At 42.5% G+C, this 23,647-nt stretch overlaps 3 protein-coding genes across 3 annotated transcripts; 2 read left to right on the top strand and 1 right to left on the bottom strand.

The window, feature by feature from the left end:
* Positions 1-1,860: 1,860 nt before the first annotated feature.
* LOC119727218 (galanin receptor 2b-like) lies at positions 1,861-2,826 on the bottom strand. Its single transcript, XM_038199082.1, has one exon. It carries the CDS (start codon positions 2,824-2,826, stop codon positions 1,861-1,863), a length of 966 nt encoding a protein of 321 aa, XP_038055010.1.
* Positions 2,827-8,891: 6,065 nt separating this feature from the next.
* Positions 8,892-10,555, top strand: LOC119727217 (allatostatin-A receptor-like). The gene has a single exon (XM_038199081.1). It carries the CDS (start codon positions 9,410-9,412, stop codon positions 10,553-10,555), a length of 1,146 nt encoding a protein of 381 aa, XP_038055009.1. The 5' UTR covers positions 8,892-9,409.
* Positions 10,556-15,830: 5,275 nt separating this feature from the next.
* LOC119727216 (allatostatin-A receptor-like) lies at positions 15,831-17,119 on the top strand. Its single transcript, XM_038199079.1, has one exon. It carries the CDS (start codon positions 15,980-15,982, stop codon positions 17,117-17,119), a length of 1,140 nt encoding a protein of 379 aa, XP_038055007.1. The 5' UTR covers positions 15,831-15,979.
* The last annotated feature ends 6,528 nt before the right edge of the window (positions 17,120-23,647 follow it).

Genomic DNA, 23,647 nt, shown 5'->3' with positions numbered 1-23,647 from the left:
CCTTCTACTTTCTGTAGCATATTCTCAATTTATCAATTTTTCGAGGTATTGCGGGGGACATTTACCCACCCCACCCCCATTGACACCCCTGCGGACACCCATTAACAGCAATATGATTTTTTTCTCTTCAATCTTGGCTGCCCCCCCCCCCCCCCCATCGCGACGCACATGCTTGGGATGTAGGACGGGAGAGTTTTTGATCACAATTATAATCGTCACGCGCCCTCTAGGGGGCGCCATGCCACCTTCACACAGCCACCAGGGACGTTGTTACATTGTTATTTTTTTAAAGGCCTCACCGTAAAGGCCAGTTCATACTTCATGCGAATGCGATGCGAACGTATTCGTCGGAGTTGAAATGTGTTCAACTTTGCAGTGCGAAAACTCCCCAGACGACACAAATTCGCGTTCGCTTACGCTTTCCCGCCGACTTTCAAGCGGCCTTTACAAAATTAATGGATACCTGAGGGAGACACCTTGCGTTTAATTATTATACATTAGGAAGACACTACTCATTGGGGAGACATTTCAATGGCAAAGTAGGCCCACTGCGGCGTGTAGTGTGACAATTAATGCACGTTAGGTTTTAGTTGACGTGGTGCAGACCATCGTAAGTAGCGGACGTCAGTGTGAGCGCGTTACAATTGCGCCATTTCACCTAACACAAGTCGATTCTCGTCAATTATAATCGTTTACGTATAGCGGAATCAAGGGCCTTTTTTGATCGACGAACCAAAGTGCGGGACAATTGGTTCTGCTCTCTTATAATTTGGAACAGATCAGGTCCAATCGATGAAAGCATTTGGGTGTCGCGTTGCCCCCACAGTGAATACTTCCCAATGAACTTAACACGTGAGAGAGGTGATTGAAATTGACGTGGGGGATTGTGCATGGGTGCAGAGCAAATCATTTATGTACTTGGTGGATAAAAAACACAACCAAAGCTAAGACAGTTGGCCACAAAGCTACCATAATTAATGTCACACTCATAACAACAAGAGGTCAAAATTGACAGAAATACAATCAAACTTGCCACCAGGTGGATTAAGCTGTAGTAAGATTGGGGTTACGGTCCCCTTTTCCGTTACTGTGAATCTGTGAAGCAATATCAAGTTATCCAACTATTATTCTGCCTCTTACATTCAATATTTAATGTTTCCTTCAAAGTGACGGGGCAATAAAATTCGTCTTTACCAATTGGCTTTAATCTCAGTTATACTGGACACAACACGCACTCAACAAAGATTTTGTCACTTGAAGTAAATCTGATGAAAGATGCACAACGTTAGGTACCCCGAAAAGAATCATATTAATCAAATAAAGGTCGGGCAGGTTATACGCCCTTACGCCGAACATCTTGTAATTGTTTGGAAAACATGGTTATTTTGACTGTCAACGAGTGCGCCAATAAGTGAAATGATAAAAACAATACCCACCTTAAACTGTTAAATAAATAGTATACTCAGTGCAGTCCGAGAGTTTGCGAGAAAATTAGAGATTTCACGTGCGTGGGACTCGAACCCATGACCTACTGCTTTATGGTGCAGACGACTTTCATTCGACCGCCGAGTTTTGCCAGGATCGGATGGGTGGTTCTGATATAGCAGGAGTTACTGTAATCAAACACTACTCCCTCTCATAGCGGGTACATTTTCTCGCGAGATCTTGGAGAGCAGTGCTCGTGACGTGAAATAACGTCGATCTAGGTCATATAATATCCACTTATAATGAACAATTTACATCTGCACGACGTAAACATTCCATCATGCATAATAGTGGATGAACAGATTTAGTTTTTACAATTGATATTCAGACGATGCCCCCAAAATGTCATTCTTAGACTACATTCTACATTGATAATCACACAATTATGGAGGTGAGGTCAACATTGACACCCAGACCGAACAGTTTTCGCAGTCCTTGCCTAAACCTCTTGTACTTTATCCCGTATATGACGGGGTTGATGCAGGAGTTGACTGCGACCAGGCTGACAGATATGATGTACGACACGCTCGTGAAGTCGAGAGGCCAGCCAAGATTGAAGAGAAAGAATATGATGGAGTTTGGCGCCCAGCAAATAAAATACGAGATGGTGACGATTAAGAGAGTCTTGAAGGTGTTCCTGCCGGCGCGCAAAAGGGATCCTCCTTGGCTCTCGACGCGATGAGGTACCGGTCCCGTCTCTGCCTCGGTTCCTGATGCGGTTGCGACATGTGGTTGCACTCCGACGCGTTTGGCACTTCTCACCAGTACGTAAATAATGGCGATGTAAGCAAGAAACATCAGGAACACGGGAACGAAGAACTGCAAGATAATGAACACGGTGCCGATCGGACGGGTTCTGGAGGAGGATTCGAAGAAGCATCTTCCGTCGACGAAGTCCTGCACGACGGCGATGTAGACTCCTTGCTCTGCGATCCCGACAACCCAGGAACCAACGGTCAAAATGATGACCAGACGACGGGTGAAAAAACGGGTGTGCCTGAACGGGAACACGATGGCGAAGAACCGCTCCATGGTCACTGAGAGCAGGTTGAGGGTGGAGGCACTGAACGCTCCCCAAAGAAACAGGTTCCCGATCCAAATCCGGCAGAGAATCCAACCGGCCGGAGTGTTGGGCAGAGGGTCCGGTACGGGGATGTTGCTGGCGAGGAGCAGCACGACAGAGCCGAAGAGATCCACGGCAGCTTGGTTGAAGATCAGGGCGTTGGTCAGGCTGTGCATGAAGGGAACCTTGTAGATGACGACGCAGACGAGACTGTTACCAAAGATACCAAGCAGCCCAACGATGGTCTTGACCACGCGGAGGAACAGGATACTCTCCATGACAACAGAAAATCGTCCGTCTTTAAAGATGGTCTTTTTGGAAATCCGATGATGGGCTCTTCTATAATCACGTAGTTGCGACTGGCGAATAAGTCAGAAGTCAACACTATCGTTTCGATCACACAGTCTTTTCCCCCTTCTGAATGGGTAGACTGTTTGTTCTGAACAGGCGGTTATTTCGGACTGCAATCTTTTCCGATTCACGCACCTAAATGATTTCGTGACGGTTGGTTCCCGCTTAAATACTGCTTGAAATGGGGAGATAATCCCTACGGATAACAAAATTACATTACATGTCTCGACAACTGTTTGAAATTCAATTTCGGCGGGTTTTTTTTCTCCACCGTAAAAATGAAGTAAGAATCGGACTTTCGTTGTGGCATTAACTGCCAATCACATGCCAATCATCACAAATTACTGGACGATACGCGAGGTTACTCATACCATGAATTCTTTTTTTTCTTTTCATTTTTCTCTTGAAATTGCGTTTTCGGACGAAGTTTTACTGTATCGTCAGCCTGACGTGTTCGCGGATTGCCAGCAAGACCTTAATTGTTTTTTCAATTTGTCAATTTGAGCTGATGAATTTTTATATTATCTGACACACTATACCTGATGTTACCGAAGAAGGACATCTCGAAGAGCCAAGTAAATTGAAACTCCGCAAGGTCACACGGGAGCCGCAAGGCAATAAATTCGATATTGTCCGTGTAATGGGCTTCTCGTAATTGTGAAACTTGAAGCTGATCTGAATTATTTTGTCACAATCATAGGTTTTTGGTGCAAAATTATATGGACACTGTATACAAGGTGAGTAAAAAAAAAACTAAACTCAAGTGTTGGGACCATTTTGTTTTAGTGAAGTTCGGCATTTAGCCCTTTCAAAATCTAGGGTATGAAAGCCCAATTCATTAGCTTTTTTTTAGTAGCCTAAACAAATTATTCAAAACACTCATGTCCTTTCAAGTGTTAAATACAAACACCGTTTTAATTTTCTGTTCACGGATCACAAAAAATGGTAACAGACTGTTCTTCCACAAAAAAAAGAAAACAAATCACATAGGGATGTGTGTGAATTGTTCTCGTATTGCTGAAAGAACACTTTCAGCAAACAGTTTTCGTCTGCAGTCCATTGCATGATTGTCGCATTTACAATTTATTTTCGTCGTGTATTTCCTTTTGCCAATTGATTGTTTTGTTTGTTTATTTTGCGTAAAATTATAATGAATTTGTTGTCTATCATTCGTTTTGTTTGTTAACTAATTCGTTACTGTTAACTGCAGTTGTTTGATTTTTTTTCTCCATTATTTATTTGATCAGCTGATTCAACTGTTTATTTATATAGATGTTTTCGATTATGTTTTTACTCATACCTTAATGCATTTTGATCTTTGACCAGATGCATGAGTTATTCATTGATGGCTTCGGAAGATGCCTCCATAATTGCCCATTAATGTATTGTTCTTTCTTTCTTATCTATAAGATGTACATGTAACTTGTAACATTGTTTTATACAAGTTGTGGCATTATGAAAATACATGTTGATTGAATTGAATAACATGTTTATCTCTCGAATCATGAATGGGTTAAAGGTGTTTACATATATACTGTTTAATAAGGGGCAAATAACAGGAAAAATATGCTTAAATGTTTGGGCATGACGTCACATGTCACGCGGTCTATAGAAGTCTTTACACACACACAAAATGTTATCGGAAATTTAAAAATCATTAAAATCCAATATCCAAAATCAAGCTAACTTTAGCGTCATTATCTGCTCCGAATTTTTATGATAACTTTTATTCCTGCCTACCTCGTGTGTTGAACGGGAAATTAGCTCCAATGTGGTAATTTCAAATAAGAATTGAAAACGAGGCTCTACGTGCTAAGCCATTATATGAGTTGAGGACTCTTTCTTTAATCTTCTCAACAAAAGCCCGAGCAATGAGCGTTGCAGACCAGTAAATAGACTGCCATAGTCCTCCGTGATAATTACGCACACTTCCCAAAATTATGACAAATACTCACAACTCTCCAAGGTGTTCAAGACACACATCAAATTAAAGCTTATTTCATAATCTTTCATTTTCCAATTAATTTTTGCGGGGTAAACCGATTAACTTTGGAAGAAAAAAATCCATCCAAAGATGATTACCCCTAAATTTAAAGCAGTCCTGAAGCCCATCGCCATTTTGAAAATGGACGCCTACGCTACATTGCAAATGAGAGCCACTTTAGGGCCTAATTTCATCCAAATTTCAGAGAAATACGAGTTCGCAGTCCTTTGCACGGCTTCCAACCTTTTTTTTTTTTTAACAAGTCCTCAAGTTCACGGCCCTCAAAATGCTCTAATAACGGAGAATTTGGAGGGCATGCAAATCGTGATTTGGCCGGCATAGGCAATTTCGGACCTATTTACAGGTCTGCACCCTGTGGCCCTCGGCAAGCTTCAGTGCCAATGTGACGTCATGCCGGTTGCCGAACAACCAAACATTTAAGCATCTTCAGCATGTTATTTGGCCCATATTAAACATTTTATGTAAACACCTTTAAACCATTCATATTTCAAGAGATATACATGTTATTCAATTCAATCAACATTTATTTCCATAATGCCACAACTTTTATGGAGTGCTGTGGCCTCGTGGTTAGGGGCATTGGATTCGTGGTCTGTGGGTAAAGCTGTAGGTTGTGGGTTCAAGTCCAGCCTAGGGTCATGGTGCGTGTGCCCTTGAGCAAGGCACTTTGTCACTTATTGCTTCTCTCCACCCAGGAGCAAATGGGTACCTGTGAGGGCAGAGATGGTTATTGTGAGTGAATTAGCTTCCTTGCAACTAACAGGCTGCATCGAACTGTATACTCCCCAGGGAGCTGAGATGGTATTTGGAATGTTTCATGGGCCCAATGAGCAGCGCCTTGGGCACCAGTCCTGGTGGATACGTGCGCTTTATAAATACCCGCTATTATTATTAATTTGAAATGGTGGCGCTATTGCATCTGAGAGAGAAAAAAACACCGTTTATGTACCTCAAGTATCTTGTTGTCGATGAATGATACGGCGTGACGAGATTTGACAGGCGCGTTGGAGTAAGATAGACGGGTGCGGCAGGTGCGCCACCGGATAACATTACTTCCCCTTCAGACCGCGCGCAATAACTGCGGATTAAACGGCACTCGTGCGTGACGTAACAGAATGAAAGACATGGGATTGAGTGAAATGTGGAATTAATTTTGCTTTTGACAACTAACACGACATATTTTTGACGGAGGCGGGGGAAGTGTCACATTGCAGGAAGGTGAACGTTTTCAAAAGTTATTAAACATGTTTTTTTCCACTTCTTTTTCTTTCTATTTCTTTTATTTAAAATAAACAACTTTTTTTTCCGTTGAAGGGAATATACTCGCGGGGACACTGTCAAACTAAAGCCAGCTTGACAAATTTGGCGAACCTTTTGCCGCCGCGCCACTCATCTCTTAAAAGAGTACGGTACATTGAACATTGGGTTTAATCGTTCTTCACGCTCTCTTCTGCATCGGCAGCGCGTATCTAATAAGAGACAATGGAGGTGGACACGACCCTCTTGAATGGGGTGGTAAAACGAATGTTTTATCTTGTTTGCGACTTTGACTGACCAACTGAGTGCCCCCTCCAGAAGGTGAGGACCCCAAGTGCCCCCTCCCCCATCAAAGCGGGTGCTTCAGCAAAGTTGTTGGGAAAAGTCAGGCTCGTTTTTCAGTATGAGAAACTTTGATTAACAAAACAAGTGATGAAAATGAAAAGAAATGCGTGAAGAGAAGATGACTTGTCCATGCAAATAGTTATTAATATCATAAAATAAAACATTCCGTCGACGTAAACAGCGGCCTGGAATTAATGATGTGCAAACCCGACCCGAAACCGAAACCGACCCGACCCGAAACCGACTTCGGGTCGGGTCGGGTCGGTTTGTTCATCTTTATCGGGTCGGGTCGGTTTGTTCATCTTTTCAGTCGGGTCGGGTCGGTTTCGGTTTTGCATTTACATTTTCGGGTCGGGTTGGGTCGGTTTAGCCATCTTTTGAAGAAAAAAACCCAAAATAAACCGAAATAAACCGAAATAATTCGAAATAAACCGGTTTTACCGTATTTTTTGTCGGGTCGGGTCGGGTCGGTTTGAGGGAGTTAAGATCGGTTTCGGTTCGGATTCGGTTTATATCTTTAATGTTTCGGGTCGGTTTGGCCTGGTCGACCCGACCCGATGCACATCATTACCTGGAATGCATCAGCGAGGACGTTTTGATCAGGATGATTATCGAGATCGCTTCATGCACGCTCTCGATGGCGTATCCGGTTCGTTAGTGTGACGTCAGTTCAGTTTAAACCACACCTACTGCCCATTGTAGCATTGGAACATTGATCTCCATATATGGTTATCAATGCATTGGAACCATTGGAACCGGAAGTTGACGCAACTTGAATGTTTATCCGATGGGCGCTATAGTAATAAATTATTCAGTGGTGCGCGCGCGAGTATGACGTTTTTACTAAAGGGTGCGTTCGTTTAGCTCAGCCGGGTCGACACGGATAAAGGCAGACGGTTCAGCCACGACCGCTGGGCTAAGCGAACGCTCAACAGCGGGCCATCACGGTCCTCACGTAGCCACTGATAAAATGTCTGTTTCCGATTGGGTCTTAGTTTTAGATTTACTGCATTTTAGTCAATTGCAAAACTCAAAAAAGTTGGGCTGAAATTATAGCCTGAAAAGTCACAATGAACTCAATAAATGATTACCTCTAAACTTCAAATACAGTCAACTTTTAAGTCCACTTCAGATTTCCGCTGTCCGGCCGCCATATTTGTCCGTTTCTAGGGAATGAACAACGCATGCGTGACGCACTTCCACCAGTGACTCTGCTCCACGAGCAGCGTCTGTGGTGGCTGACAGTGTTGTAAGACTCGAGTCCAACTCGAGTCACATTTTTCGTGACTCGGACTCGACTCGAGTCACATTGGAAAATGACTCGGACTCGGACTCGGACTCGACAATGATGACTTGGACTCGACGTTGGTGACTCGTGACTGGAGTCACGTATTTACATTAAAACAAAACGCATAACGTTACGTATCTGTGCGGCGAACGTAGCATTCTTTTATACTTACTCCATAGACAAAACACGGCGCCGCGGAAAATCGTATCCAGGGGCCAAACATGTACACACACAAGGTACACACGTATAAAGTACACTGGGATTTACTTGAACAATTATTATTTAAAACATTTTGACTAGTTTGGTGAACAACTAAGAACAAGTGACTCTTGACTCGGACTCGGACTCGAGGCTTGTGACTCGAGACTCGAGACTCGGACTCGGACTCGACACTGATGGATGACCCGGGGTGAGCCCCGAGAATGACGTCAGAGCTAATCGAACGGCACGGACCCTTGTCGACTCCGGTGAGCTAAACGAACGTACCCCCAAAAGAACCGGATAGTGGAATTCGGCGAAGATTTTACTGCGTTGGAGTCACGCTCACGCCCTCGCTGCATGCGTTCTTAAAGACGAAGCGCGCGCGCATTTTGATATTCCTATTGGTCGAAGGAGCCCGGAGTGCGTGCATATTACCTGAGCGCGTCTCGCGAGAGCCTGATGCCACCGCAGAAAATGGTTAAAACGGCCGGATTTTTAATGGCCTTACAGTATATCAGAACAGTTTCTTTCTCTGTGATAAGACCGACTTCATCATTATTGTGTGTGCCCTGATTTCGGGAGTCACTAAGTCTTTCACTCCGCGGAGCCTCACCCTGCTAAGGTGGAATGGTGTGGCGTTAGATGGCAACATAGGCAACACGATTGTGGTTACCATTGCAGCGCATTTAGCGTTGCCTATTTCGCCATTGTACCCAACAAATCGATCTCGTCAAATTACTACAAACACAGTTATACCAAAGGCGTAGCACACCTGCGGTGAAACATTAATGCATCCGTATATTAGTGCAGGGTATGAAGTGTTACTTTCTTTCCGATTACGTCTCCTAATATTTTGGACAGACGATCGCAGTTGATCGATGAAAAAAGACAGGGGCAAAAAAAATGGACTAAAGGTGGACCTGACATTCGATCGATTGAAATGAATTTCAGCTCGAGAAAAGGAACCTCAGGGGTGCGACTGTGTGAGACTATAAGGGTGGTACAGAGTGAGTGAATGACACCAGCATCTTAATCTGTAGTCTGCTATCGAATAGAGATGGTAATCCAATCTCACAGCACGGATGTGGATGTCTCTCTGCGTAAAAAAACTTTGACCTGGACATTTTCGCTACACTTCTGCGGCGCCGCAGAATAAAGGACGGTCACCATTGGATGTTAGTTTTGTAAATTATTGAGGAGCTCTGCAGAATTGTCATGCCTAGACTTCGTTGGTCGGTGACGGCTGGCAGATTGGTTTGTTGTCTTTCCGTATAAACGAAGGATGACGCTTGTAAGAGACCCATATCAGACAGGAGTTTAAGACTGGAGTGGATGCGGAGTTCTCCGGATCGTCTACACAACCGTTAGTGATTTGTTTTCCCAACGGAGTTTGAACGGCACTGCGTAAAGAGAGATGGATTCAAGGTGTGACACTATGTGGAACTACACGCTTGATCCGACTGGTGCACTGATAGAGCTCTACTCGAAATTTGACACGGTCGCCATCGGCATCCTGATGCCGCTCCTGATGTTCTTCGGAATCATCGGCAACCTTGCTTTCTTACTGATGCTATGCCGTGTGCCGAAAATGCGCTCCTTGACCAACTTCTACCTGGCCAACCTCGCCATATCCGACATCGCCTTTCTGGTGTTCGCCGTCAGCACGAAGTTGTACGACTTTTGCATCGGCAAGGTCAACTTCTCGCCAACCACCAAGGGCGTCTTCGAATGCCTTTTTCGACAGTTGGTCGTGGATGTCTCCTACTTCGCTTCGCTGTTCGTCATCAGTCTAGTCTCGCTAGAGAAGTACTACGCCATCTGTAAACCAATACGGCATCGGGTAATCAGCAGCTGGGACCGCACTGTCAAGCTCATTGCGTGTTCCTGGGTCGTCTCGGTGCTCATTGCCATCAGTGTTATCCCTAGCTACAGCGTCATCGAATACATGTGTTTCGTCTGGCCTGAAGAGGAGCAGTACGCCGACCTTCTCAGCGTATACACGTGGTGCGTGGCGACGGGACACTTGGCCGCGTCGTACGCCAACGCCCTCCAGACCGTACCGTTCTTCATCGCCTTCATCTTGAACACCACCATGTACGTGTTGATAGTCCGTCGACTGAGCCAGCGCGCAGACCAGCCCATCGGTCAGCAAGAAGCGGTGCCCGTCCCTGATCAAGCCATCCATACCCGCAACCAGGTGGCCAAGATGCTGGTCATCAACGGCAGCGTCTTCTTTCTACTCCTGGCTCCCTTTGAGATCGTCTCTATTGTGATCTCGGCTTACGCCCTGGAGTACGAGCAGGAACTCTTGATCCTTCAGATATGTCGGTTGCTGTCCTATCTTAACTCGGTCATCAACCCCTTTCTCTTCGGTATGGTGAACTCCAGGTACCGGGACGCCTATAAACAGGCCTTCTTGCCGGCGCGTGGCAATCGTGTGGGGGCGGCGCCGGCACCGGTCCCTGGCCTACCCGCGGCAGAACAGCCGATCAGCCAACCCAGTGTCGCTACCTGTAACAACAAACATGGAGACCAATCGACCTCACAGCAGGCACAATAGTGGGCATGATTTGTAAACGAGTTTGGCTTGACATTGTTTTATGAGATATTCGCATCGCTCACTGAAAAAACACAATCCAAACTTGCTGGAGTCACATCGATAAATCGGTTTATTAGTCAATATCTGTCAACCCACTAAAGTAAGTCATTTCCGTATTCGTCGCATTTCATGTCCCAAAGATCCATTCATAACAAAATATTCCGATCAGTATTAGAAATGATATGATATCAAGTGCAAGAATCTGATGAGGAGATAAATCAAATCGTGTATCGAAATATTTTCATTACTATCGCACTTTGTGCCGTCTTAATGAATATTACTTACAGTAGGACGTAGATATTATATTGCCACCTCTCTCAACGAGACATTAACTTAGAAATAGCATTTAAATCAGCACGTCATATCTGTAAATACAAAAAAATCCCTCGTGTAAATCTCGCCGTCAAATGAAGAGTGGTAGGAAATAATACATGTGTTTTATTGCCAACTCTATCAAAGTCATAATGTTAAGTTTAGCTTAGTGATGGAACTTAAAGTAGCCACACATAATAATGTGTAAATAAAAAAAGTCAATTGTTTATCATAGGTTTGCTCTTTAAATATAATTCATGCCGTCAAATGATGAGTGGTAGAAATGAGTATTTCTTTGCCAAATATATCACACTGGCAATGTAACGGCACTCACTAATGACACTTAAAGTAACACATGTATGTAAATAATATAGAATTAATACATCTCTCTCGTTAGTCACATGTTTGCACTTGGAATTTAACTCGTGCCGTCAAATGAAGAGTTGCGGGATTAGTATATTATTTCCAACTTTATCAGAGTGACAATGTTACAGTAACGGTCCTTATTATTAACAGCACTTTTAAAAGTATCTGTACATCCCCTTCATTCATCCGAGGGTTGCTGTAAGAAGACAAGCCAAGCTTTATGGAGAACAAAGCTTACGAAACTTTGGGTTTCTTTCTTACGTTATATTCCAACTCAATGATTTGTCTCCCTGACTTGGCCAACTGGCTAAATAAAAGTAAATTTTCTGCTCCTGGAGCATCAATGATAACATCTTATGGGGCTTTTTTTAACTGAAGCATTTCCATGAAGATTTCAAGGATTATTTGTGTAAGCTTTAAGTATACGAGACCAGGAATTTTATTATATTTTACAATTTTTTTCTTTTCAGTTTGATATTATTCCGAGAATACATTGAAAAGGATTCAAAATTTTACATGCAAACTTTGTTCGTAGTTTAAGTCGATCGACAAATCATAATCGGTGGCGAAACAAAAGGGGAAAAAACGAGAAATAAAATTATACGATTGCTGTGAATTGCTGTGGCCTGATGTTGTATGATTAAATGCACATGTCAAGATAAAGAAGGTTGTTACAACTGATAATGTAGTAACCAACGGATAACGTTCCACCTACCGATAATGTCACACAAATTGACCGATATTGTATCAGTAATCGGTGATGTAACAGAAATTGACGGATGGTGTAGTGAAATGTACTACACTATCAGTCAGCTTTTGTTACATTATCTGTTGGGACCAGTAATGTAACAACAAGTGACTGATAGTGTGGTCAGTCAATTTTGTGTTACATTATCGGTTAGTGATACAGTATCGGTAACTTTTTGTTACATTTTTTAAAGTCACGAAAATGATGTCATGAGATTGAGCTGGGGCCCAATTTCACGGCGCTGCTAAGCACAAAAATTTGCTTAGCACACACAAAATATGGCTTATAAAAGCAGGTTACCAGCCAAAACTCCATGTGATTTTAATGCTAAGCAAACAACAGGTGAATACTAATCACGAGCAATATACATAACATGGAGTTTTGGCTGGTAACCTACTTTTATAAGCCATATTTTTGTTGTGCTAAGCAAATTTTTGTGCTAAACAGCGCCGTGAAATTGGCCCCTGAAGCTTTGTCATATGAAGATAGTGTGTCTCCATGAACCAGAGGCATTTTAAGGCATGTGTTTTTAGTAACATAGTGAGTTGCCGTGTTCGTTTGGTATGCATGAACAAGCATGTGCAGTACGCGGCCGGAGAACGGAACGTGCAAAGACGGGAAATATCGCGAGCGAAATTCGAGTGGAAGGACGGAAAGATTGATGTTTATTTATGTATCTATTAATTTTGTTTAACGAACCGCAAAGGGAAACTGACCAGGTGAACTATAACAATTGAAAAGTTGAACAAAGATATTGAGTAATTGGGGAACCGCCAACATAAGGCTGTATATAGCTCAGTTGGTAAGAGCACCGGAACGGAGGTCGCAGGTTCAAGCCCCGCTCCAGTCAATTTCTTTGTTGAAATTTTCAATTGTGAAATTGTATCTTAGCTATAGCAAGATGACAAGGGTTCCCGGTGGCATAAGGGGTACAGACCTGTAGGGCACCTACCGTAACACACCCGTCACTCACTCTCCGTGTTGCCCCACACGCTGTTTGTTTTTTATTATTTTTTGATTGTTTTGTGGGATGGGATGAGGATAGCCAGTATAGAGAAGTGACTTTTACCATTTTCCCTACCTGGCTTAACACACCCTGACATACCGTGCATGAGTTTACATTCTTACATATTTCAATAAAAACTCATTCATTACTGTCACTGGCCTGACTAAAATAAGGCAATGACAGTTTAGATTATGTCTATTCATCCAACTAACTGAACATAGGGCTTTTCCGCAGTGTTTTTTTTATGAGTTTATGTTTGTTTTTGTCCATATGCAGTTAGGTAAATTATATGCAAGAACATAGTTCCACGACTAAGTTTTCCAGATATAGGACTTTAAAATATGCACCTTTAATTTGACGCCTCGTGGCCCATGATGACGTCATAATGACGCCACCCCAATTTTGTTTGCAACACGTCCCTGTCTATATAGTTTTATACCAAGTTCCAATCCAATCGGACTTACAGTTCATTGGATATTTAATATTAATATACACACCTTAAATATGACGTCACATGACCCTTGATGACGTCATCATGACATCACTTGTCTATGGCCAACTTAACCTTGGGGTTTTTGCCTGTGCCTAGTTTGAAGTAAATCTGATTGAATTTTATGTCATATTTTGCCAGTAGAAGTAAAATGTAAAAAGTTTTAAAATTAATAAAACATCACGTGATGACGTCATCATGACGGCACTTCGGATTTACATTCTATTAATAGTATCTACTTATACCCACTAAGTTTCTAGCCGATTGGACTTACCCTTCTATATGATTTGAACAATCGCATTGTTGATGACGTCATCACGACGTCACACACTCACCACCATTTTGTGCGACCTAATACAGCTATTAGTCAAAAAAAGAATTTTGAGTGCAGCTATAATCAGAGAATTTTCCAGTATGTCTCAAAATTTCAAGCCGTTTCTGGAAAATTTGAAGGATGTCCAGTTATGTGGCCACGTAGAAAGGGATACACCAGCACTTTACTTATGGTTTCAAACAACGTACAGAATCTATATCGAAAGTCAGGAACTCCCTTTAATTTCACGTACATGACTATGTACCAGTACTTACTTAAAATAGTGCACAGAGACTCGTGATATGGAACATGTAGATGAAAAGATTGAGAATATCAGACTCAATGGTGTGTCACGAAATGAATTGGAGAGCTTTCTACACACTAAGTTGTTGCATGCCATCGCGTTGCACGTACAAACCTACCACTGTCGAAGGAGAGGGCGCTGTTTACTTTTCTCGGTCTTCGATTTTGTATTATTTCCTACATGAAAAGTGCACTTAGTGCTGAAATTCACATACATTTTTATAAGACGCCAAATGTGTCATTCATTAAATCGGTGTGCCACGATGAGTAATTTGACCAAGCCCGTCACCAACCGATGGCTGGCCTGTGAGGTGTAGGTCTATATAATGTACATGTACATTGAATACATGTACACTTAGGCCTTCGTGTGTGCACGCGTACTGTGTCTCCTAATACGGACATCATGACAGCTAAAATGTACGTAAAATACATTGTACATACATGTGCGTTGCGTGAGATAATGGCCATAATCTTAAAAACTTGAAAAACCCCATATACAATCGCACGATGACGTCATCATGACGCCACTCAATTATTGAGTCTGTAACACGCCCTTGGCCTTGTCAATGCTCATGCCAAGTTCCAACCAAATCTCACTTATACTTCTCTGGGTAACACATTTTAATATACAGGTATACACCTTTAAGATGACGTCACATGACCGGACACTGATTGAACGGGCCACTAACATATGGTGAACCTGAAGGGAAACACCAGTTGTGAAAATGTGTTCACAATGGTGTGAATTTCTTCACGATTAGTCAATAAATGTAACGCGCCATCATGATTTTTTTTCACAAGTGTTATTTTGGTTCACGACAAGTTGAGACTGTTTCACTACAAATTGTCACTTTTTCACGACAAGTCGTGAATTTTCTTTTTACATTTCAAGATGTTCACGGCATGAATTGTTTTCATAACTAGTCATTGCCCTTTTGGCAACTTCCGTTTGCAGGTAGGCTTCCACTACGATGTTGATCCATTGTGTCAATCCTGCTAAAGGTTGATATGGAGTGGTATTTGATGGCAACAAAATTATGCTACACGATTGTGGTTGAAACAGTGCAGCCACAATCGTTCAACGCCACCCAAAATTGTTGGTGTTACATATATTTCGCCTTTGTAACCAACAAATCGATTCTCGTCGAATTACTATACAAACACAGTTGTGTACCAAGGGCGTCTTTCTACGATGAAACATTAATGCATTAAAGTGCAGGGTATGAAGTTCTGCTCTCTTTCCGATTACGGCTATTAATATTTGGGACGGACCGTCAACTCCGATCGTTGAAAAATATTTAGTGGCGTGTGGCTTCAATCGCAGTAATGTACTTGCTGGTGATTGATCACTTAGATAAGGGCAGGAAATCACCATCGAATATACAGAAGACGGGGCGCCAAAAATGACAAAAGGTCGACCTGACATTCGATCGATTTAAATGCATTTCTGTTCAAGAAAGAAAACCTCGCGGGTGTAAGACTTTACGTATGGCACGGAGCGAGTGAATGACATCAGCATCTTAATAAGCCTTCTGCAATCTAATAGAGATGGTAACTCCACCTCACAGCACTGAAGTGAATGTGCTCTCTGCGGCGGGGTAGAAAAGAAATGTGTTAGGTTCGTATAAATGAGGAGCTTTGCACAATTATTATTGTCATGTCTAAACTTCGTCGGTCTGCGACGGTTGGCACGTTACTTTGTCGTCGTTTCCGTAAACAAAAGCTGTTTCTTTCACGAGAACCACATCAGGAGTTTGAGACTGGAGTGGATGCGGAGTTCTCCGGATCGTCTGTACAACCGTTTGCGATTTGTTTTCCCGAGTTCGAACGGCACTGCGTAAAGAGAGATGGATTCAACGTGTGACATTATGTGGAACTACACGCTTGATCCGACCGGTGCAATGATAGACCTCTACACAGCATTTGACACGGTCGCTATCGCCGTCCTGATGCCGCTCCTGATGTTCTTCGGAATCATCGGCAACCTTGCTTTCCTACTGATGCTGTACCGTGTGCCGAAAATGCGCTCCTTGACCAACTTCTACCTGGCCAACCTCGCCGTGTCCGACATCGCCTTTCTGGTGTTCGCCATCGGCACGAAGATCTACAACTTTTGCATCAGCTCGGTCAACTTCTCGCCGACCTACAATGGCGTCTTCGAATGCCTCCTGCATCAATTGGTCGTGGATGTCTCCTACTTCGCTTCGCTGTTTGTCATCAGTCTAGTCTCGCTAGAGAAGTACTACGCCATCTGTAAACCAATGCGGCATCGGGTAATCAGCAGCTGGGACCGCACAGTCAAGCTCATTGCATGTTCCTGGGTCGTCTCGGTGCTCATTGCCATCAGTGTTATCCCTAGCTACAGTGTCATCGAATACTTGTGTTTCGTCTGGCCTGAAGAGGAGCAGTACGCCGACCTCGCCAACCAGTACGCATGGTGCGTGGCGGCGGAAGAGTGGGCCGTCACTTACTCCAACGCCCTCCAGACCGTACCGTTCTTCATCGCCTTCATCTTGAACACCACCGTCTACACGTTGATTGTCCGTCGACTGAGCCAGCGCGCAGATCAGCCCATCGGTCAGCGAGAAGCGGTGCCCGTACCTGATCGAGCCATCCATACTCGCAACCAGGTAGCCAAGATGCTGGTCATCAACGGCACCGTTTTCTTTCTACTTCTGGCTCCCTTTGAGTTCGTCTCCATTCTGCTTTCGGCTGACGCCCTGGAGTACGAGCAGGAACTAGTGGCCCTTCAGATATGCCGGCTGCTGTCCTATCTCAACTCGGCCATCAACCCCTTTCTGTTCGGTATGGTGAACTCCAAGTACCGGGCCGCCTATAAACAGGCCTTCCTGCCAGCGCGTGGTAATCGTGTGAGGCCGGCGCCGGTCCCTAGTCTACCCACAGAACAACAGCAGACAAGCCAACCTAATGTTTCTGCCTGTAACAACCAACACGGAGACCAGTCGACCTCTCAGTCATCAAAATAGTGGGCACGACCAGCAAACGAGTGTGGTTTGAAATTGTTTTGCGAGATATGACTCCCATGAAATCCAGTGCATTTTATCGTTTTATTGGTTGAACGTTCCCAATCTTCACGAAGGCATGCGCAATATACCAGTGAGTCAGTATTTCCTAGCCCTTAATGCACAAACGCACCACCACAGCTGCATTCTGCGCGACATTGCGCAATACGCGCGACGCGCGCGTCAATCCCCATAAAAGGAGTTATTTACGACTTTACTCGCGAGCTGGACACTCCATTATATAGCTAGAGGGGTGTTTCGAAAAACATGAAATAAACAGCTGAACAAAATCGTATACACTTTTTAATTTGTGACTTTAAGACCGAAAAGTTTGGATTTTTGACCGAAAATGTATTAATGAATGGGAATAAATATGTGCTTGGTCGGTATTTAACACTATGTTTAAGACCGGTTGGAGTCTGGATGCTTATAATTACCCTCGCCATAATCAGCATCCAGACCGGTCTTAAACAGGTCTTTAACAGAGTGTTTTTAAAACCACCCAAGCACACATTTATTCCCTTATTCATTAATAAATATTTTGATCAGTATTAGAAAAGCTTTGCGCGGCATCAATACACGAACTGTCCTATAAACGTTGACAGCCCTTCGTACTGCACTGGAGCAACACACAACACAATGATGTTCATGTAGAACAAACGAACTGGGAATTAGGTAATCCAAACGTCACAGAGAGTTCCAGATTTGCCACCAATGAGAAAACCGGTTTAAATTGGAACAGTACAATTTGAACCCCAACTTCAAATTAATGAATACTAATCTGAAACGCTGCCGGCGCTCAAATAAAATGTATCAAGTACAAAAATCTTAATCAGGAATCAAAATCGTGTACATAATAGTTTTAAATCGAAATATTTCATGACTATCGCCATATTAGTAGGACGTAATATTATATATAGTAGGACGTAACATTATACAATAATGTTGATTTTAACTCGGAAATGGCATTTGCATCAGCACATTATCTGTAAATATAAAGTCCCTCGTTTATCACAGGTTTGCTCATGAAAAGTAAATTGTGCCATCGACTGAAGAGTGGCAATATTTTATTGCCCACTCTATCAACGGGTTAGTGTTTATTAACTTAGGGATGGAACTTAAATCAGCATATAAATTATGTGTATATAACAGAAAATAATATATCAAATATCTATCGTGCCGTCAAATGAAAAGTGGTAGGAATTAGTATTTTTTTTGCCAACTCTATCACATTGACAACATAATGGCACTTAAAGTACTAGTACATTACATCTGTAGATAGAAAAACGTGTCTCCCTCGTTCGTCACATGTTTGTACTAATTGAACTCGTGTCGTCAAATGAAGAGTAGCTGGGATTAATGTTTGATTTCTAGCTCTATCAGAGTGACAATGTAAGGGTCCTTATTATTAATAGCACTTAAAACAGAACATTAACAAATGTCCCTCATCCATCACGGGTTTGCCCGGCTTGCCGAATGAAGACATATCAAACTACATGGACAACAAAGCTTACGAAACGTTGGTTATTTTCTACTTGATATTCAATCTCAATGATTGTATATCCCCGACTTGGCCATCTAGCTATAGAAAGGTCCATTGTCTGCCTTAGCAGCATCGTTAAATCTTTTGAGGCTGTGTTTTAGCCAAAGCATTTTCATTGAGCTTGAATATTTCAAGAATTATTTGTGTAAAGCTTTAAGTTCGAGATCAGTAATTTTATTAGGGGAAGTGTGACCTAGCGGTTAGGGTTCTTGTCTCATGATCAGAGGGTCAGGGGTTTCGAATCCAGTCGCCGGCCATATGTTGTGTCCTTGGGCAAGCCTCTTCACACCCAGGAGTATAAATGGTACCGGCATTAGCTGGGGAGTAACCTGCGATGGACTAGCATCCAATCCAGGGGGACTACAAATATTCTTAGTCGTTTCATGCCACTGAAACCGGCCTAAAGGGCCATATTGGCTCGGGACAGACTTTACTTACTTTATTTATGTCAATTGTAATGGTAGTACATTTAGATATTTTTTTTTCTTAAGTTTGATATTATTCAAAGAATACCTTGAACATATTTCAACAATTACATGTATTTTTTGATGGCATGATTACACGAGGACAAAAAAAACCCCGAACGATAAACATAAACATCCCAAAACACAAATTGCTAGCACAACGCGCTACAATAATTGCTCCCTCGCGGAAATAATAATGTAAGTGACTTTCGCTCGCAATTTCTCGTTTGTTTATCATGTCAAGCTGATAAACAATCGATGTGACCTGGTGTTGTATGGCTTTATTAAATGCACAGGAAAGATAAAGGAGCTGCAGTCGAGTTCCTGATTACATTTGTAAATTTATCTTTTGTGTCACATTGAAGAGGAAAATCAAATTAAAAAGACCAAACGTGCCGTTGTGCAGTTGTATTTTTTTTCAAGTCTTTGAGTCTTCTAAAGAGCAGAAATTCGCCACCTACATTCGCCAACTAATTCGAATTAGGTGGATATGCGTTGATTTATCTTTATGGGTCGAGATGAAGAAAGCAAGGGGGATTTTGCGATAGTGTATTCCTTCCCTCCGTGTGTATGTGTGTTCCATTTTGGTTAGGTTAACTGTCTAGTGCTGTCATATGAAAAGTCAGACTTCAATCTCAACCTAACTTGGCGACAAAAATCTTTGGGAAGGGGGACTTCAGATGAGACATTTGAGGTCAAGGGTCATCTAGGGGTTAAACGAGGTCATTCAGATGAGACATTTGAGGTCAAGGGTCATCTAGGGGTTAAACGAGGTCATTGTTGATTTTGCTTAGATGAACTGAAAAGTGTGCTCAGTAGCTGACTATAAATACTACCTGCATGCCAGGGGGATCGCGCAAGTTTAACATGCATATTTTTTTTAGACTGATGTCAGGGTAGAATAGGCCACAAACGTGGTTAGTTGTGTATTGTGGTATGTGTGCTGATACGTGATGTTTTCTGCCTTGGTTTTCATTCTGACCATTTTTAAGTTTTGTGTTTTGAACATATACGATTAGTCATCGTATATATGATTGTGATCAAGAAGAGCAAGTTGTCTTCCCGGATTTGTCTTTTCCTAAGCATTCATGGTAGTCTAATGAATATTTCCTTGCACAGTAAGGGTACAGGTATGCGAGCAGATTTAGCGATTACGTATACTATACAGTGCTTAGATGTTCACACTATACATGCACGATGGGGGTATTGAAGTATAAACTGCGAGTTGGTCGGTTTCGTAAACATTTGAATTATGTCTTACCTTTAGAAATGTCTTCACTGAATACTTTGACGTGACACTGAGCATACCGAAGGGCTGGATGCTATACTCCACCAATGAATCACGGTTGTTGTCCTTGTTGCGCGTCTGCCCGCTGTACACGCCGCAATCGGATTACTACCAAAATGTCCGCCGATTCCGCAGTATAGTTGGAATGAATGAATGTTCCCTTCGTCCTTCCGACTGAAACTCAAGCCTTCGCAAGATGCTGAGCCGTAACTGTGCTCGTTGCTCGCTCTTTCTCATTTCGATACTATTTTGACAACTGGTGGGGTTCAATTTAAGACCTTGTTTATTCCCGTAAAGCGTATCTCTCCCGATTGCCTTTCAAACTACAGTGCTTAACTTATAACCTGAATAACTGCACCACTGTTTAATGGCGTCGGCCGCTTAATATAAAGTATTACAAGGGAACAATAGGCTCGAATATATACACGCGCTCGGTGCAGGTGGAAATATGTTGAACAATGAAGGGAAACATTCCAAGGGAAATAGCTTAGTCAAAATATTACACCAGCCCTTACAACTGTAATGGGGATATTAAGAATCAAATTTTGTATCATTTATTTGTTTTAATGAGTGCATTATTCTGGTTTATATTGCATGAGTTTATTTTATTGTTATCCATAGGACCTCCTGTTGATGCAATATATGTAACTTTGCAAATATATAAAATATGAATGTCTATTTGAATTGTTCGAAATCCTCAATTTTCATATAAAAAAATAGAAGCACTCTTCCTTAAAATAAAACAAAAATTACCATTTCGCGCGCCGGGACTCAAAGGCTCGATACGCATTGATTCCCATTGACATTTGGTGCTAACGCTTTGGATTTTCACAATGTCAAAAACCGCATGGTAAGGAAAACCTTCCCCCCCCCCCTAAAAAAAAAATAATATTGTCATAAATAACGTCATGTTGCGCCCCAAATTAGGTCAAATAAGAAAATGCCATATATAAATGCCATACAATTACTTACTCCGGTTGTATCTTTACAAGAAAAAAAAATGCCGTGTCGTGTGCCGAGGTTATTAATGTCGGAGATCTCTGGTATATACCGGCCCCTGAAACATCATTTATAACAAACACGATTACATTTGCAACGGACCCTATTTCCTGCGGGCACACAAACACTCATCCGTCTTCTTTACGGATCGAACGGGGCAAGCTAAACGTGACCAAATCCTCAATCACTGCTGCTCCAAATATCCACCAAAATAGCCTTAAGTTGCCACTAGTTTCAGTCAGATACACCCAAATAAAATGTGTGACACCGTGGTTTTTTTAATGAGTTGCCCTGAAGCTTTCGATCCGTCCATTGGTAGCACTCTAAAGAGATCTCGAGAGAATACGTAATTTAATAATTTCTGGCTCTTTGTATGTTGATGTAAGCTGTGTTTTGTCGTCGTGTTGGAAATAAAAATGTAGTGTCGTTCTGCGATACCTTTCATACTGTAGTAACACAGACATAATGTATCCCGGCAACATACAAGTACATGTGTAACTCATTTCCTCGGCAACATTTAGATACAGCATTTAATTGGGCTTCGTTTAGGTCATTAACTACATTATTTTAGGTCCCATAGACGACAATGGGTGTGGCCTAAATTTGATGAAGGCAGCATATTGTTATGTCCTTGGCTATATGTACGTGCAGGAATGGAGCTATACGCTTAAGGCCCTGCGGGCTACATTCAGCTTTGGGGATACTATATAAAAAAAAAAAGGGGGGGGGGCTACACAAAGTCCCTCGATCGTCAGATCGACCAGGAATCAGAGTCCTACTTGGCTCAACATTTTTCCGGGTAAAAAACAAATGACACTTTTCCGGGTCAAAAATTATTCGGAAAAGTGTCGTTTTTTTGTCCCGGTAAAGTGTCGTTTTTTCGTCCCGGAAAAGTGTGGGTTTTTTTCGTCCCGGAAAAGTGTCACTTTTTGACCCGGAGGAAGTGTAATTTCATTTTGGGTCCCGAAAAAGTGTCGTTTATTTTACCTGGAAAAGTGTCTTTTTGGCCCGGAAAAATGTCTGTTTTTTACCCGGAAAAGCGTCATTTTTTGACCCGAAAAAGGGTTAGCCCAAATAGAGCCCCGATTCCGGTTCAATCTGGCCATGGTCCTCTCAGACTGTGGCTATATCGAAAGCTTTAAGGTTTCTTAAAGAAGCCGTTGAAATCTACGAGTTTGCTTTTAGGTCCGAATCACTGAGAGGGTCGAGTCCGAGTCTTCTGCCCATGTGATTCGAGTCGAGTCCGAGTCACCGAAATTGCGACTCGAGACGAACCGAGTCTGAGTTCTGGGCTCCAGACCTACAACACTGGTTTCGAGCGAGGCTTTGACTTCTTCAATTTTTTTAAGAGTGAAGGATGATGCTTGAGGTGAATTTGTCTTCAATCGTTCTTGTATTACCAGAAAATCAGAAAATCAGTTACTGGCTACGGTAATATATCGGAAACGAGGTAGTGCCAGTCAACGGATCGTATCCCGTGATCGTCCGGCTTGACCATCCAGCCGCGAACTGTCGATGGGCACACAAAGAAGAACATCAGATTCAAGGCGATGGTTTAGCTCATCAGTGCCAGCGACCAAAGAATTCCCCACTGCTCTTTGGACAGGTATATAAGACTCCTCACCAGCAGTGATCACTCACACTTATGCAGACCACACGACAGCTGAGATGGGCCCAATTAATCAAGTTGGGAAGTCTAAACGGCCCCCATGATTTCTCTTGATGAGATGATCCGGAGAGAGAACAAAACAAAATCGCATCATTCATTATTGTTCTGTCTTGCAAATCTAGGTTAAACACACACGGCACAGAAGTAACACGCGTCTGTCCTTCTTTTTTTCTTAAACGTAAATCTCAAGCAGCACCGGCTTTTAAAGAGCTTTTGCTCAAAATCTGACAGTAGCTTAAAACAAAACATCACAACCCATAACAAGTGTCTCGTGTTCTTCTCTTTTAATATTATTATATATTACACGAACTATATTACACGAACTTTTTAATATCTCGAATCAAAGGTTAAGCATCGTATCGACTCCATTATTTTTTAAATCTTAAATGTGTTCTTCGGAGGCTTTTGTATATGATGTGGGCCAGGCCACTGAAATGTTTCAACCTCACGTGAAAACAATTATTGAATTTGTTGGTGCTGATATTCATAAAATCGACAGCATACCGTTGCTCTCGGCACATCCAATATT

This window comes from Patiria miniata, unplaced genomic scaffold, assembly GCF_015706575.1.
Source record: "Patiria miniata isolate m_02_andy unplaced genomic scaffold, ASM1570657v1 HiC_scaffold_20, whole genome shotgun sequence".
Taxonomy (NCBI): Eukaryota; Metazoa; Echinodermata; class Asteroidea; order Valvatida; family Asterinidae; genus Patiria; species Patiria miniata.
Note: the sequence above shows the minus strand (reverse complement) of the source record. Positions and strands in the feature narration are given on the sequence as shown.

Excerpts from the sequence above, each read along its gene's own strand:
- LOC119727217 (XM_038199081.1), top strand. The coding sequence starts at position 9,410 with ATGGATTCAAGGTGTGACACTATGTGGAACTACACGCTTGATCCGACT.
- LOC119727216 (XM_038199079.1), top strand. The coding sequence starts at position 15,980 with ATGGATTCAACGTGTGACATTATGTGGAACTACACGCTTGATCCGACC.
- LOC119727218 (XM_038199082.1), bottom strand. The coding sequence starts at position 2,826 with ATGGAGAGTATCCTGTTCCTCCGCGTGGTCAAGACCATCGTTGGGCTG.